Genomic DNA, 16,116 nt, shown 5'->3' with positions numbered 1-16,116 from the left:
GTCGAAAAGTCTAACAAGCAGAGTAGACACAGGGCCACGCTGGTAACTAGAGCTAGAGGCTTGAATAAAATGAGTCCAGAGACTTCCCCAAACACCAGCCAGATCTTGGCACCGATGGGTTGAGAACCACTCATTCAGCCAACGTCTCCTGCGCAGCCACTCCAGAGAATATGACTCAGAGCAGGTGCTGCAGCTCCCTACCGCAGGCCTCGCAGTGGGCCCTCGGTGTGCTGAGTGAGTGAGTGACTTTCCGTGGTGTGTTACACCCAGGGCCTTTGCGGCCGGGAGCCCTGGGCGGGATACTCTGAGGTTCAAAGGATCTGACAGGTCTTCAGTGGGCTTCTGAGGGTTTAGGGTCTGCGGAGAGGCAGCAAAGCAAAAAGCTGAGATAGTGCAGCTACAGTGACAGAATGCATTCCACGTCCATGTGACTTTTCCCTCCTCTTCTCCCAAGTCCTTCAGCCTCAAGTCCAAAGCCTAGTGACATCCTCCCAGGTGCAGCCCGTCACCATCCAGCAGCAGGTGCAGACAGTGCAGGCCCAGCGGGTGCTGACTCAGACGGCCAATGGCACACTGCAGACCCTCGCCCCGGCCACGGTGCAGACAGTTGCCGCCCCCCAGGTGCAGCAGGTCCCGGTAGGTGGCTGCCGAGGATTCGGGGAGGCACTGGTGGGGGCTGGGGGCTGGTCTTCGGTCGAAGATGTGGTCCGCGTACTCAGAAGGACCAGCAGCAGCGTGTCAGGGAGCAGCGTTTGGGGTGCCTGGGCCCCGCGAGGCCCCCATGAGCTGGGTGTGGAGCCCTGGCTGAGACCGCCTCGGTGTACACCGGCCTTCACGCAGACTCGGTCAGTGTAGATGGATTATTAGATTTACACGTAGGACGGGCATGAAACTCGAAAGAGGTGTGCCAGAATGTTTTTAAGTCACGTATTATAGTGGACTGTAGTTTCTCACTAACAAGGTCATTTATCTTTGGGAAAAAAAAGTCCAGGTTTTTCCTTTCTGCTTCTCAGCCATGTTCCTGGCTTTCCTGAGTTTGTCTAGAATCAGACCTCCTTCCTGTCCTCTCTCCCCCCACACGGCCTCTGCCAGGCCCTGGCATTGCTCTTCTCAAAGCCTTCCAACCTTAAAACCCAAGACCTTTTAGCTATACTCCTCCTCTCAACCCTGTCATTAAGTTGTGTTCTCAGTTTTAGGAAAATTGTAATTTTTTTCATTCCTTCCTGGAGGGAGTCTGTGTAGTAAGAAGCTAAGGCAAAATAGAAAAATAACACTGCCTTCCTTTTTCCTTTTCTCCGTTCTCCATCCAGGTCCTGGTACAGCCTCAGATCATCAAGACAGATTCCCTTGTTTTGACCACACTAAAGACAGATGGCAGCCCTGTCATGGCCGCAGTCCAGAACCCAGCCCTCACCGCCCTCACCACCCCCATCCAGACAGCTGCCCTTCAAGTACCAGTAAGAGCCGCCCTCCTCCCTGCTCTCCTCCCTCCACCCCCTCCTTTCTTGGCGGTGTTAGGCCTCAGAGATGTTAACAAAACCTCTGCAGAGTGGGTAGGTGTAGAACCACTATGGGATGTGTCAGGTTGCAAATATCACCCCCTTTCAGGGTTTTTTTTTCCCCGTAAGAAGTGCCATCAATGCATGTTATGTGGGAGTCCTGGGGACTTTGAGGGAGGAAAGAGGAATAGCAGAGGATCCCTGGTTCCTGGGCAGCGGCTTCACACAGGGCTGTCTGCCTCTTAGGTCCTACTGATGGAAGTTTGGCTTCGGAAGGACCCTAGGCCCACCAGGCAGGGAGGGGCTGCAAGGTGAGGGACATGGAAGGCCCCCACCCTGGGGCTGCAGGGTGGCAGCTGCTTCAGCATCTATGGCAAGAGAGTCTGATAGAGTAAAAGGTGATCAGAATTTGAAAGTAAGCTTTATTCGTAAGAGCCAAGAACTGGAAACAACCCACATGTCCAAAAAGAACTGTTGATACATACAACTGCTGAACCTCCGAAGTAGTATGTTGAGCAAAAGATGCCTGTCATGAAAGATTTCATGCTGAGGATGCCATTTATGTGAAGTTTGAGAAGAGGCAAAACTAAGCTGTGGTGATAGAGGTCAGAGCAGTGATCACAAGAGGGGGAAGGGGCAGGTGGAACTGGGAAGAGGCACAGAGAACTTTCTAAGGGGATAGAAATGGTCTGTGTCTTGGTCTGGGTTATCTTGGTCACACACGTGATAGCCATACGTAAAAATGGATCAAGCTGTACAGTTAAAATGTGTGTTTTTTTTATTTGGGAATTATTTCTTATTGATTAATGAAGCTCAGTGGCCATTTGGATATTGAGGCCATTTATTGAAGGAAATAAAACTACAATTAGTAAAAACAGAAACGGAGAGGAGGAAGCAGAGTTGAGAAAAGGGGGAGCCTCTACAGTTGGCCTCTTTATCTAATGGAATGGCTCTGTCAGTTCTGCCCTTGTGCCTTTTGATGGCCAAGTTATAGAAGGAAATACAGCAAATGACTCCACTGTCACGTGAGAGGAAAAGATGTATCCTGCACCAGGAGGAAGCTTTCCTCGGGGCCAGAATAATACGGTACATTGTATGCGAGCTCAGAGGTGGCTCCCGGTTTGCCAGCAAAGCAGAAATCATCTGACTTGTTTCGGGTACCTTAGATCAAAGGTTACAACATACTTACCCACGTTAATCCCATTGTGGTGTGATTTGTTGACAGTGGTTCTGAAGGGGGCATAGTAACTCGGGTACCGGGGCTCCTGAGGCTTTGTGGGGCCCGACTTGATTCAGCCACGAAGGGTGTCAGACCAGGCCACGCCGGACAGCCAAGGCCAGCAGGTTAGTGTTCTGGGATTGCTGTACCCAGACTAACCAGGGGAAATTCTGCCCTGTGTCTGTGCCTGTTCTAGACTCTGGTGGGCAGCAATGGGACCATTTTGACCACAATGCCTGTGATGATGGGGCAAGAGAAAGTGCCCATTAAGCAGGTACCTGGGGGCGTCAAGCAGCTGGAGCCCCCCAAAGAAGGAGAGAGGCGGACGACACACAACATCATCGAGAAGCGGTATCGCTCCTCTATCAATGACAAAATCATCGAGTTGAAGGACCTGGTCATGGGCACAGATGCCAAGGTGGGTGCCAAGCACCGTGGTGTTTCACATGCCACCATCTCCCCTCTACCTGTCTTTGCTGTAGGAATATAGGAAAGCCCAGGTCCAAGTGAGTGAACATAAGCTGGTTAGAGGTGCTTTCTTATTAAAACATCTTAGGTTTTTTTTCAAGATTATAAAATATTAACCAACATAAGGGAACGGCTGGGGGTTGGTAAGGCAGCCACCTACCTGGACCTTTGACTCTGTTCTGTAGTGATCACGGATCCCAGTAGCACGGGCAGAGGGATGCCTCCGGCTCACTGGCGGCCAGGTGCAGGACTGTGTGTACCTTGGAGTCAGCTGGTGGCGTTGCCGGCATATGTTTAATTGTGTTCATGGGTGGTTAGGAGTGTTCACCTTTTAGGGAAGAGAGAAAATGGAGACTGGGTCTTTAACCAACAGCAAACGGAATAGATTGTTCATTATTTCGGGTATTTCAGTGAATGTGTCTTTTGTCACATAGATTTTTTTTTTTAACCTGTTACCTGTTTATCTTCATCATCTCTATTTTGAAAGAAAATAAAACTTTATTTTCCTTGTTGCCTGTAGATCTGAAATGTGCTAATAGAACTTTCCTTAAATAGCTATCCAACAATGCACTGGTTTTTTGTCATTTGCTTTCTTTAAAGTTTGTTTTGGTTCTAGGATTATTATGAGAAAGAGGAGTACTAGCTAATATTTATTTATCAAGTGTCACTATGCACCAGACTTGGGAGAGGGGGCTTCTCTCTGTATATGTGTTATTTCATTTTGCCCTCACTTCAAGCCTATGGTTCATATATCATCGTTAACCCCATTTTAAGGACGAGGAAAGTGAGGTTCAGAGATTCTGAGTAACATGTCCTGGGTAGCACAGCTAACCAGTGAGCCAGCCAGCATCTCAGCCTGGAAGCATGTTTTCACCACACGGGCTCTGGGCCTCAACCCTCTCACTGTGCAGCCTGCAGTGATGCCACTGTGTTTTCACCCGTCTTCCTTCCCAGATGCACAAGTCTGGCGTCCTGAGGAAGGCCATTGACTACATCAAATACTTGCAGCAGGTCAATCATAAACTGCGCCAGGAGAACATGGTGCTGAAGCTGGCAAATCAGAAAAACAGTGAGTGCGCTCATTGAACGAAGGGTTATCAGACCTGGTTGCAGAAGTCCTGTGCTGGGCCCTGGGAAGGGCCCACTGATGTGTACAAAGTGCCTTCAGGGGTGAAACAGGAGCGTGGACCGTGGGCCCCTCACCCAGCCCAGCCCTGACCCAGGCACCCAGGCGGGGGGCTCTGTAGAAACACACCGTTTGCCAGACGCGGTTTTCTTTGCAGAGCTCCTGAAGGGCATCGACCTAGGCAGCCTGGTGGACAATGACGTGGAGCTAAAGATCGATGACTTTAATCAGAATGTCCTTCTGATGTCCCCTCCGGCCTCTGACTCAGGGTCCCAGGCTGGCTTCTCCCCCTACTCCATCGACTCCGAACCAGGAAGCCCTTTGTTGGATGATGCAAAGGTATGAGCGTTTGAAATGCTCTGATCCCTGGAGTCTCTCCCATCTCTCCTAACTTAACTGTGGAGAAGCTGCCGGTAGGCGGCCAGGCCAGGTGTTGAGAGGACCAGGGATGGAGAATAGGAATTCCTACCGCGTCCCCCCATAAAAGCCACTTAACTGGTTCAATGTAGTCCAATTGAACTGATCCTTGCCGAAAGAGCCCATCTGAGAGGAATAAGGGCCAAATCCAGAACAGGGACCCATAGCAGCTGTCATGTGGGCGCTCGGAGTTGCCAGAGGCGCCTCATTACATCCCTCACTCATAATGGGCCTGGCAAGACCATTTTCTGAGATTGTTTAGTCGGTTTAGGGTAAGGCTGCCTCTGGGTCCTCTTCTGGAAATGATTACAGTTTGCAGTCTGACAAATAACATTCCAACCAACGGCCTTTAATCGTCAGAGAAAGCCCCTGGCAATTGTGGTTTAATGGAATTAGCCAGAAGAGGCTTGAGCCTAATGATCTAGCCCTGGGAACCCATGGAGGCTACTGGCAATTTCTGACTTCGAGAGCACAAACTTCCCTTCTAGCCTAAGTTTTTGATCAAACTGTTTGTAGTGTCGTGTACTCAATTTTACTGACGAAGCTCTATTTTTGAAATACTTTATAAATATGACTCTGTTTGGTAACAGAAGGCCATATGATATATACATTGAATTAGCTAGGCATCTGTCATCAGAAGTTTTCAGATGGCCTTAAAATATTGAAAAGGAGGGGCGCCTGGGTGGCTCAGTTGGTTTAAGTGTCTGCCTTCGGCTCAGGTCATAATCTCGGAGTCCTGGGATCAAGCCCTGCATCAGGCTCCCTGCTCAGCAGGGAGTCTGCTTCTCTCTCTCTCTCTCTGCCCCTCCCCACTGCTCATTCTCTCTCTCAAAATCTTAAAAGAATGTATTGAAAAGGAGTTGTGTAGTGTGTGTGCACCTGGAGTCGGGGGAGATCTGGTCCCAGCCTTCCTCCCAGCCTCTCTGTGGACGGCACCCTGGGCAGGCGGGGCTTCTGCCTTCAGTCCTCCCTCTGTAAGCTGGGGAGGGGGAAAAAAGTAGTGTTAATGGTTTTACAACAGGCAAACTCCTGTAAATAGAGTCATACTGAAATTGTATGTTTTTGTTTTTAGATTCTATTTATTTATTTGAGAGAGAGAGCACAAGCGGGGAGGGTGGGGAAAGAGGCGCAGAGGGAGAAGGAGAAGCAGGCTCCCCACTGAGCAGGGAGCCTCAATACAGGGCTCGATCCCAGGACTCCGGGATCATGATCTGAGCTGAAGGCAGACACTTAACCATCTCAGCCACCCAGGCGCCCCAGTTGTATGATCTGTAATCAGTTCTATTGATGTTTAATTTATATGAGGTAAAACAGCTATTTTACAGTAGCATGAAGTACTGGCGCTCAGTATGAGGAGTTTTAACAAGTGTATATGCTTAGGTAACTATCACTATAATGAAGATACAGAACGTTTCCATCACCCACAAAGCGCCTTCATACCCCGTAGCAGGTAGTTCACACAGCCCTCTCCAGCCTCACACAACTACCCATCTGCTTTCTGTCACTTTAGATTACATTACCTTGCCTGTTGTGGAATTACACAAAAATAAAGGCATGCAGAATGTTCTCTTTTGTGCTGTATTTTATAAGCAGGACTCATCTGCCTTTGGTCTTCAGAACATGTTCTTGTCCCATGTGGCAACAGGACGAGTGTGCCAGTGTTTGAGAAGCAGCTGGAGACCTGTGGGCTTCTTACTTGCCTCGTAGCTCTCTTCCTGTCTGACTTCGTAGTCTTGAATTGAAATCTCACAATCGGACTCCAATACATATAAAAGTAAAATGCTGTTAAAACCCACACAATACTCATTCCAACCTCTCGGCCCTGTTTTGAAGGTCAAAGATGAGCCGGACTCTCCGCCTGTAGCGCTGGGCATGGTGGACCGCTCTCGAATTCTACTGTGTGTCCTCACCTTTCTCTGCCTCTCCTTTAACCCCCTGACTGCCCTGCTGCAGTGGGGAGGGGCCCACAGCTCTGACCAGCACCCATACTCAGGCTCTGGCCGCAGCATCCTTTCGCTTGAGTCAGGTAGGTAGAGGGCCCATCGTACAACCCAAGCATGGGTGGGCTGCTGTGGCAGGAGACAGGCCCTGTGTGTGCAAACTGCTCAGCTTGTCCACGGGGTCCCAGAGAGCTTTTGTAGCAGGCCCGCTAGGGACTGGCAAAAGTCACATTTTGGAAGTAACAGGGTGGGCCCGAGTTCAGTCAGTAAGAACAAAAGAAATCCGGAACCCACACTGCTGTTATTACGGGGGTTGGGGATATGGGAAGGGAGGGTGTACCTATTTGAAGGAGGGTGTGATATTTTTGCCCAAATTGTGAAACCATTGGTCTCACCCCACCTTGACTAACAAAGATTTTTGTTATCTTTGTTACCTAGCTATGGCATCTAGCTCCATAGTGGCAAGGGCTACAGGGTTCCTATTTAGGCTTCAGAACTGTCCCAAATTTGCCTATACTGTGGATTGAGGTTTTGTCTTATTCCTATCAAAAGCATTTAGACATTGTTATTAAATGAAGCGATCTTGTTATCCACGCTTCTTCTGAAAATGAAGTAGAAGGCTTCCAACCCGTCAAATGCTGGGGGTCAGTAAGGTGGCCTGCAGTCCCCGAGGGCTGCTCTCGGAGGCCGTTCCTCATGGGCTCAGCTGAGACGTTCCTCTTTAGGTTCTGGGGGCTGGTTTGACTGGATGATGCCAACGCTCCTCTTATGGCTGGTAAATGGCGTGATTGTCCTGAGCGTCTTTGTGAAGCTGCTGGTCCACGGGGAGCCAGTGATCCGGCCGCATTCACGCTCCTCAGTCACCTTCTGGAGACACCGGAAGCAGGCAGATCTGGATCTTGCCAGGGTAAGGTCTGCAGCTGATAACTCAGCGACTTCTCTTGAATACCCTGGGGTGTAAAGTCCTGTGGTAGGTGCTTGTAGGCAGCAAGAGCAGGAAGGGACCCAGCCCCTGACAGTCACAGGGCAGCAGAGGAGAGGACACCTATGTGTAAATGATTCCATGGACACGAGATAATCTGTAGTCTGCGTTAGGACAGGAAGAGTAAAGTGCTATGGGAGTTGGGGCAGAAGGGACGAGTTCTGGCCGAGGGAATCTGGGGCTTGAGCTGAGCGGTCAGGGGCAGGGAGGACCTTCCAGGTGGAGAAGTCATGAATAGATGGGGTATTTGGGGACCAGCAGGTAGACAGGTATGTCTGGAGTGTAGGATACATCTGGGACAGAGGACGACTAAAGCTGGTAATGTATCTCGGGCCCAAATTGGAGAGATCTTCATCTAGTAACTGATTTGGGGCTTTTTCCCCAGTTCTCTGGAGAACCAGGAAAGTTTTTGAGCAGGAAAATTAGCTGAAAGTTTATAGGAAGGATTCTGGGGCAACTCACAGCATTGAAGGAAGAGTTAAAGGTTACATCTGAGGAATAAGAGCGGAACAGTCCTTAGCTGCAGGAAGCCATGGGCCGACTCTCCTGTCCTGCAGGCTGCAGGGCCCACAAGAGAGAATCTGATCGAGCAGCCTGGAGCTGTCAGCCGTGCGGAGGGCTGTGGCTCCTGGAATACAGGTGTGGTTGTTGAGGGCCTACCGCTTGAAGCAGGACCATTCCCAGAAAAAAAAGCATTCCAAGATGTATATCCTGGAGGCAGGTGTGGTCTGTGTTTCACGATTGTTGTTGTGGCAGCTGGGGGAAGAATGGGCTGCAGGAAGGGGCACGGAAGCAAGTTAGGGGCTCCTGGAATAGACTGGATGAGAGGTGGCAAGAGCCTGGAATTGAAAGGAAAGACTGATTCAGGAAATATTTGAGATACAAAGTGGAATGGCAGTGATGTGACGTTGATTCCAGGGTGGGGAGGGCTGGAGCTGTAGCGGCCTCTGTCTGAGCCATGTCTCTCGGAAGTACAGTGAGAGGGCCCCGGGAGTGGGAAGGGGCCAGGAGCAGGGCTGAGGTGCGTCGGGACCAGTGTGTGTCAGAAGCTGTGCATCCGCGGGGAGAGGGGTGCTCCCCCGTACCGATCCACTTCCCGTAATGATGCTGGAAAGAAATACAGCTGCGCCCACTGCCGGACAGGAGACGGGAGAGGACGTTCCCTTCGGTTTGCCGGTAATGAGAGAAACAGAGAGAGAAAGCTGTCTTCAATACAGGGCCATAGACTCTCCATTAGACCCTCTCCGGTTGGCAAACAGTAGTTTATCGAGATCCTTGGTTATAGTAGTTTAGCCAGGTATCTGTCTAAAACAGTGGTTCTCAGACTTTAACAGGCAACAGAATCACCTGGAGGGCCCCAACCCCAGAGGTTCTGATTCAGCAGGCGGGGGAGGGTGGGGCTAGAGCACCGAGAGTTTGCATTTCTAACAAGATCCCAGGGGCTGATGCTACTGGTCTCCGGGAACCACACTTTGAAAACCTAAAAGCTTAAAAGACCACCTAAGCCTGAAAGATCATCATTTAAATCCATTTTATCATCTTATGTGTAAAACTACTGTGGGAAATTGTGACTAGCATTTGCTCAAAGAGAGACCACAGTACAATCCTAATTTAGTAAAAAGGCCAAGAGAAAATACATGAATCATTCTTTCTGGGGGGTAAGGTTACAGGTGATTTCTTTTAACTTTTTCATTGCTTTCTGAATTTTCCCAGACTTGTTAATGAACATGTATTACTCTGATATATCAATCTAGGGAGTGAAGGGAAAGTAAAAGTTTTTGTTAAAATAAAAAGGGGTGACTGGGTGGCGCAGTCGGTGTCTGACTCTTGGTTTCGGCTCAGGTCATGGTCTCAGGGTTGTGAGATGGGCCCTGCATCGAGCCCTGTGTCTCCACGTTCAGCAGAGAGTCTGCTTAAGACTCTCACGCCCTCTGCCCCTCCCCCCTCTCTAAAATAAATAAGTGAATCTTGAAAAAAATAAAATAAAGCAAAATAAAAAGGCCGCAGCAAGGCCAGTGACTGTGACACCCCTTACTGCTTCCTAGGGGGATTTTGCGGCTGCTGCGGCCAACCTACAGACCTGCCTGTCGGTGTTGGGCCGGGCCCTGCCCACCTCCCGCCTGGACCTGGCCTGCAGCCTCTCCTGGAATGTGATTCGCTACAGCCTGCAGAAGCTGCGCCTGGTGCGTTGGCTGCTCAAGAAGGTCTTCCAGCGCCGGCGGGCCGCCCCGGCCACCGCAGCAGGCTTCGAGGACGAAGCCAAGGCCAGCGCCCGGGACGCGGCCCTGGCCTATCACAGGCTGCACCAGCTGCACATCACAGGTGAGGGGTGGCCTCCACTGCCCGGCTGGCCTCCAGGTGCCTTTGCCAGTTCTCTGCCCCGGTCGAAGCCCTTTTCACATTGCTGTCCTAGAATGGTCAGGCAGACCTTCCACCCATATCCGTGGCTGTAAACATGGTTCATGACCGTAGCTCATCAGTTTAAGGTGCACATGTTTTCACATTAATCTCTCTATACTTTGGCTGTGTCCTTTACACAGTGGATGGTATGGTGGAGATGGCACTGTTTTTTCCTGGGTGGTACTTAAATTAATAGTAAACTTAAAATTGATGTCATCTTAGATTCAGTGAAATATCATTTATTTCATTCAACAAACTTCTGCTCTAATAATAGGCAGGCAGGTCAGCAAGTGAATTATGATTTCGTGTGGTAGAGGTAGCAGAAGGATTGGGCTTCAGTTGCAGGGCGGGGTGTACTATGAGGAGGATTTCAAGAAGGGCTTTCTGGAAAGTCTTGGCTTTGCGTGACAGGAGGGGTAGAGTTCGCCAGCCACGTGGAAGGGGCTGTGCCTTCCAGGCAGTGGGATGACTTTTGGGAAGCAGATTTCAGTAGTCCTAGAGCCAGCCGGCCAAGGGGAGGGTGACGGGAGCCAGGCAGTGAGGGGCATTCAGACAGTGGTGACGCCATCAGATTCTGGAGCGAGCAGATCCGCTCTGATGGCAGGTAGAAGGTGGGTGAGGGGAGGATTAAGGCTGGCATCAGGGAGTCCAGATAGGAGCAAATGCAGCTGGAGATGAGAGGGGCAGGAGAACAGACGGGGAGAGCAGAAGCTGGGATTGACAGGGCTTGGGGGCCTATGGGACATGAAGAGGGTCAGGAAAGGAGTGGCGAGGATAGTTCCCCAGTATCTTGCTTGAGAGTTTGGGGGGGAATGGTGTTGCTGCCAACAGTGGTGAGGGAAACAGGCTGAGGAGCAGGTTTCCAGGGAGAAGGTGAGGAGTTTCGTTTGGGACGCTTGCTTGCCTGCAAGGCCTGGAGGGAAATGATGAGTGGCGGTGCACGTGCTGGATCCGCAGCCTGAGATGGGGACTTGGTCTTTGGCCACAGTGAGAATGAAAGCCGAGGTTGCTGATGAGAGGCCTTTGGAAGGGGACCCTTAAGGGACCCGGAAAACCACCACGTATCATGGGCAGGCCAAGGGCAGGAGTCAGGTGAAGACTGCCTGAGAGGTTTGGTGTTGGGGGAGCAAAATCAGAGGGCTCGACAAGGGAGGTTGCTGCAGGGATATCCGATGAAGGTCAGAAAGCAACAGTGGGATGTAACGGGAAGGTGTTGGAAATGCGCTGGTGAGGGAGCTTCAGCCCAGAAATGGGGCCATAGCAGGCCCCAGGCGTGGCATGAATGGGAGATGAGACCCGTGGGGCCAGCCATGGGGTTTTAACACCTGGACTCATGGTAGAGTTCCAGCAGAGGGTCCCTGTCTGTGGACCCTGCTTCGCTCTTCTCTGCCCTCTCAGTGTGCCCTTGGGGGATGGAACCAACTCCCTCCCAGCTGTCATGTTCTGGAGAATTCCAGCTGGGATAGTTCACATCACTCATTCCATCCACATTTGCTGAGCACTCTGCGGTCCTGGGTTTATTCAAGGCACTGAGAGGACGGGTGACTAAAACATGATCCCCTCATTGACCTCCACCCTCCCTCCCCTGAAGAGAGAAAGCCAGATGGTGTCTCCTGGGGGAGAGCGACAGCTGATGCCTGTGCAGAACAAAGTGTAGGGGCTGGTAGAAAGATGGGGGAGGCAGGGTGGCCCCAGGGGAAGAATGCGGGGCTGCTGAGGTCAGGAGGCCTGGCTCAGCCACCGTCTGGACCTTTGACATGGGGCCACCCCTGAAGCGCAGGCTTCCTTAGCAGAGCTTGCTTGCCCTGGCCCCCTTCCAGCCCTGTAGTGAGGACCGAAGTGAGCAACAGTGTGAAAGCCTCACGGCCTTGATGGGCTCTCATGCCAGCACAAGGGCACTTCAGCCCCTGACTTCAGGGTCACAGCACATGACTGCAGCCCTCACATGGGAGCACGTAGGAAGCCTTCCTCGCCTTCCACCTGCTAACCCAAGATGTGTCCAACGTCAGTGCTGTTTCGTGTTACTTCCCCCTCAAAAAGGTGTGTGCTTAGATGCTGTGCGTTCTTTTACAATGAAAATAAATTCACATCAATTTTTTTTCTTGTTGTTTTTAAATTTTTATTACCTCTCTCCGTGTTTGGAGATGCAGGACGTTTCAGTAGAACGTGGTTGTGTTTTGGAAAGTGTCGCAGTGCCTACCTCTGAGTCCCGTACGACGACCTGCAATCTTAATTGTTCCCATTTCCACAGCCCGTGTGCCACATGTCAGGCACTTGACATGCATTTTCTCTTGTCCCCAACAACTTGTGAGGTAGAAAGGAACACACAGCTACTCGGTCACAGAGCCTCGCATCCCAGCCAGGACCATCTGATGACAGACTTCCAGTACTTTCTCAGTCCTTGTGCTCTTGTTCTAATTACACTGGAGAAAACAGAAAAAAGCTTGGTTTGGAGGAATCTGGCAACATCAGCGTCTGTTTCTGCCTGCCACAGGGAAGCTTCCTGCGGGATCTGCTTGTTCCGACGTACACATGGCTTTGTGTGCCGTGAACCTGGCCGAATGCGCAGAAGAGAAAATCCCGCCAAGCACGTTGGTCGAGATCCATCTGACTGCCGCCATGGGGCTCAAGACCCGGTGTGGGGGCAAGCTAGGCTTCCTGGCGGTGAGTACCCTGCTGCTCCCTTCTGCGGACTGGCACAAAGCACCCTTCCCTGGCCAGGAGCTAAGATGCAAAAACGGGTGTGGGCCCTGCCTTTGGGGGCCGACTACCCAGAGGGGTCAATAATTCAGTCAGTGGGTCATTTCACTGATACTGAGGCACTAAACAAAGCAGCCCAAGAAAAACAAAACCCCTCCTGACCTTACAAGCATAAGGAGGACATTTTGGTGCCTGGAGTAAGAAGATTGATTCAGTGATAACAGTGACCCGTATTCAAGGGGTTAAATATATGACTCTTCTGCTCTTCAGGTGGTCATAAAAATGTTGAGATTTTCTGCTCGTGTCTCCTGGTGTTTTTATTCACACAAAAGTAGCAATTGCATATCTTCTATTACTCTCAGTCCAGAAATGGAAAACAGTGCATGTCTTCGAGGAGCGCAGGTCAGACCCGGGGCCGGAATGGTTATTATCAGGCGCCTGCATTGTGCCCGGCATAGGGCCAGCCCTGGGAATTCATAGTCCCTGTTATCAACTAGTTCACAGCTTCTGCTGACCTCAGGCTTTCTCTTACTCCAGCAGAAAGAGACGTTTTATTCGGTGCTCGCTTTGCGTAGGCTGCTGAATACATCAGCTGTGTTCAGCACGGAGTGATCACATTTCTGTTTGTTGCCATATCTCAGTCGTGGCACTGATGAGCTGAATAGGAACGTGCCCTGTGGCGACACGGATGTTTCCTGAAGTGTGTCACCCTAGTCTAAGTGACAGAGGGCATGGGAAAGCCCAGTGTACTTTCTGTGTCCCAATGCTGTTTCAGTGGCCATAGGTAAGATGTTCATTCAGCAAATGTTACCGAGTCCCAGCTCGGACCAGGCATTCCCTGGAGTGGAGATGCAGTGGTATGAGGGCTATTTGCCCAGTCCTCAGGAAGCGCACAGTCTGGCAGGGAATCCAGATGAGGAACAGGCCTTAAGGACAGTGGGTGCGTACAAGGCTGGGGCTCATTCGGCTGCCCAGAGAACGCACTGCTCTTGACCCAGTCTTAGGGGAAGGCAAGGTGGCATTTCTGGGCAAGGCCAATCGAGGCTGAGAGCTCAGGAGGCATCGGGTAGGCTGCTTCCGTATCCCATTCGTTTGTCCTGGCGTTCTGGGCTGATGTCATCACACTTGTAACTTCTCTGCCCCTAAAAAGCGTTTTGAAGACGTTAATTTTATTGAAATACAATGCACCTGTAGAATAATGTGTGCATTTTAATTTACAGCTTGTTGCATTTTCACAAAGTGAACTCACCCATGTAACAACAACCGACCCAGATCAAGAAGTAGGACTTGCAGGGCACCTGGCTGGCTCAGTCGGTGGAGGATGCGACTGTTGATCTTGGGGTTGTGAGTTCGAGCCCCACGTTGGGTATAGAGATTACTTAAAAAGAAAATCTTTTAAAAAAGAAGAAGAGGTAGAACTCCCCATCACCCCCAGAAGCTTTTGCAGGCTTTCACTCACACTGCCACCTACAAAGATAACCATTATTCTGAATTCTGGCACCATAATTTAACCTGCCTCTTATTTGTTATTTCTGTAAACTTTTTACTGAAGTATAATTTGCGTGTAGAAAAGTACACAAATCATAAATACACAGTTCAGTGACTTCCCAGAGTGAATACAGTCACACAACCAGCAGACAGATCAAGAACAGAATGTGGCCAGGACCCCAGAAACATCCCTTGGACCTCCTTGCAGTCAGCAAACTCCCCCTACCGCAAGACCTCCAGCCAGGGAGACCGCCATCCTGATCACCTCAGATGGTTTGCCTCTGTTGGAAATTTATAGGAGAGTCACATAGTATGTACCGTGTGTGTCCGGCTGCTTTCATGCAGTGTGGTGTGTAAGATTCAGTTGTGTTGCTGCATATAGTTAGACTGTCCATTCTCGTTGCTTTGTAGTATTCCATTCTATGGCTAGACCTAGAGATGGACTTCTGAGTTGTTTCCTGTTCTTGGTTACTATGAACAGTGCTGCTGTGAACGTCCCTGTTCATCTCGTGGTGAGCATATGATTGCATTTCTAGGGATGGTGTTGCTGGGTCAGCGGTTACGAGGATGTTCAGCTTTCGTAGACGGGGCCTAACAGTTTTCCAAAGCAGGTGTACCAGTTTCCACTCCACCAGCAGTGTAGGAAAGTTCCAGTTCCACATCCTTACCAAATACATGATCGCATCATTTCTGGCCCTTCTGCTAGTATCTCATAGTTTTCATTTGTATTTTCCAGGGAATTCACAATGTTGAGCACCTTTTCATTGGCCATTTGGATAATCTCTTTTATGAAAACCACATTCAAGTCTTAACACCTGTTTATTTGAGATGTCTGTCTTTTTCTTGATTGAAGGAGTTCTTTATTCTGGCTTTGATCCTTGTTGGATATGTGCTTTGCGTGTATCTCCCTCTGTGGCTTGCCCGGTCTCTCTCTTTCTCTCTCCCTTTTAAAGATTTTTTTTTTTTAAGATTTATTTATTTGAGGGGCGCCTGGGTGGCACAGCGGTTGAGCGTCTGCCTTCAGCTCAGGGCATGATCCTGGCGTTGTGGGATCGAGCACACGTCAGGCTCCTCCGCTGTGAGCCTGCTTCTTCCTCTCCCACTCCCCCTGCTTGTGTTCCCTCTCTCGCTGGCTGTCTCTATCTCTGTCGAATAAATAAAATCTTTAAAAAAAAAAAAAAAAAGAATGGCTTACCTTTAAAAAAAAAAAAAAAAGATTTATTTATTTGAGAGACAGAGAGCACAAGCAGGGGGAGGGTTAGAGGGAGAGAGAGAAAATCTCAAGCTGAGGTCATGACCCGAGACGAAACCAAGAGTCAGACCCTCAACCAACAAAGCCACGCGGGGCCCCGCCTAGTCTCTCTCTTCACGGTGTCAGTCAGTGAGCACAAGTTCTCAATGTTCATGAAATCAGACGATGAGTCTTTTGCATTACAGTCAGTCACTTTCTGTCCTGTTCAGTGAATCTTTGCCCTATCTCAGTCGTGAAGACACTCTACTGTACTTTGATTCCCACACCCAAGTCCATATCCACCTGGAATTGATTTTCTGTGTGAGGTAGAGACGCGGGGTCTACTTTTTTTCCATATGGAAGTCTCCCTGCCCCCAGACTCTGGTATTAAAATGACCGTCCTTGCCCCACTGTACCAAGTGCCACTTTTTCATAAATCAGGTGCCCATGTATAACGAGTCTGCTTCTGGAGGTTCCAGTCTGTCCCATTACACCAACACCACACACCCCTAATGGCTGAGCCTTCTAATATGTCTTGCTATCTGCAAGCGTCAGCCCTCTAGCTTTAGTGACTCGTTTTTGCCCTTTACCTTCCCCTATAAATGTTAGGATCATCCTGTTGTCCTGAAAGCCCCACTGGGGTTTT

At 50.1% G+C, this 16,116-nt stretch overlaps 1 protein-coding gene across 1 annotated transcript in view; it reads left to right on the top strand.

Moving 5' to 3' along the window:
* SREBF2 (sterol regulatory element binding transcription factor 2) overlaps window positions 1-16,116 on the top strand; it is a 57,445-nt gene that overhangs the window by 24,876 nt on the left and 16,453 nt on the right. Inside the window, exons 3-11 of the mRNA XM_026479531.4 lie at window positions 455-636; window positions 1,311-1,457; window positions 2,915-3,136; window positions 4,141-4,255; window positions 4,470-4,651; window positions 6,563-6,755; window positions 7,395-7,576; window positions 9,697-9,973; window positions 12,546-12,715. Coding sequence (XP_026335316.1) covers window positions 455-636; window positions 1,311-1,457; window positions 2,915-3,136; window positions 4,141-4,255; window positions 4,470-4,651; window positions 6,563-6,755; window positions 7,395-7,576; window positions 9,697-9,973; window positions 12,546-12,715 — 1,670 coding nt within the window. The remainder of the gene's footprint in view (window positions 1-454; window positions 637-1,310; window positions 1,458-2,914; window positions 3,137-4,140; window positions 4,256-4,469; window positions 4,652-6,562; window positions 6,756-7,394; window positions 7,577-9,696; window positions 9,974-12,545; window positions 12,716-16,116) is intronic.

The sequence above is a fragment of the Ursus arctos genome, unplaced genomic scaffold (genome assembly GCF_023065955.2).
Source record: "Ursus arctos isolate Adak ecotype North America unplaced genomic scaffold, UrsArc2.0 scaffold_21, whole genome shotgun sequence".
Classification (NCBI taxonomy): domain Eukaryota; kingdom Metazoa; phylum Chordata; class Mammalia; order Carnivora; family Ursidae; genus Ursus; species Ursus arctos.
This window is presented reverse-complemented; position numbering and strand designations above follow the sequence as displayed.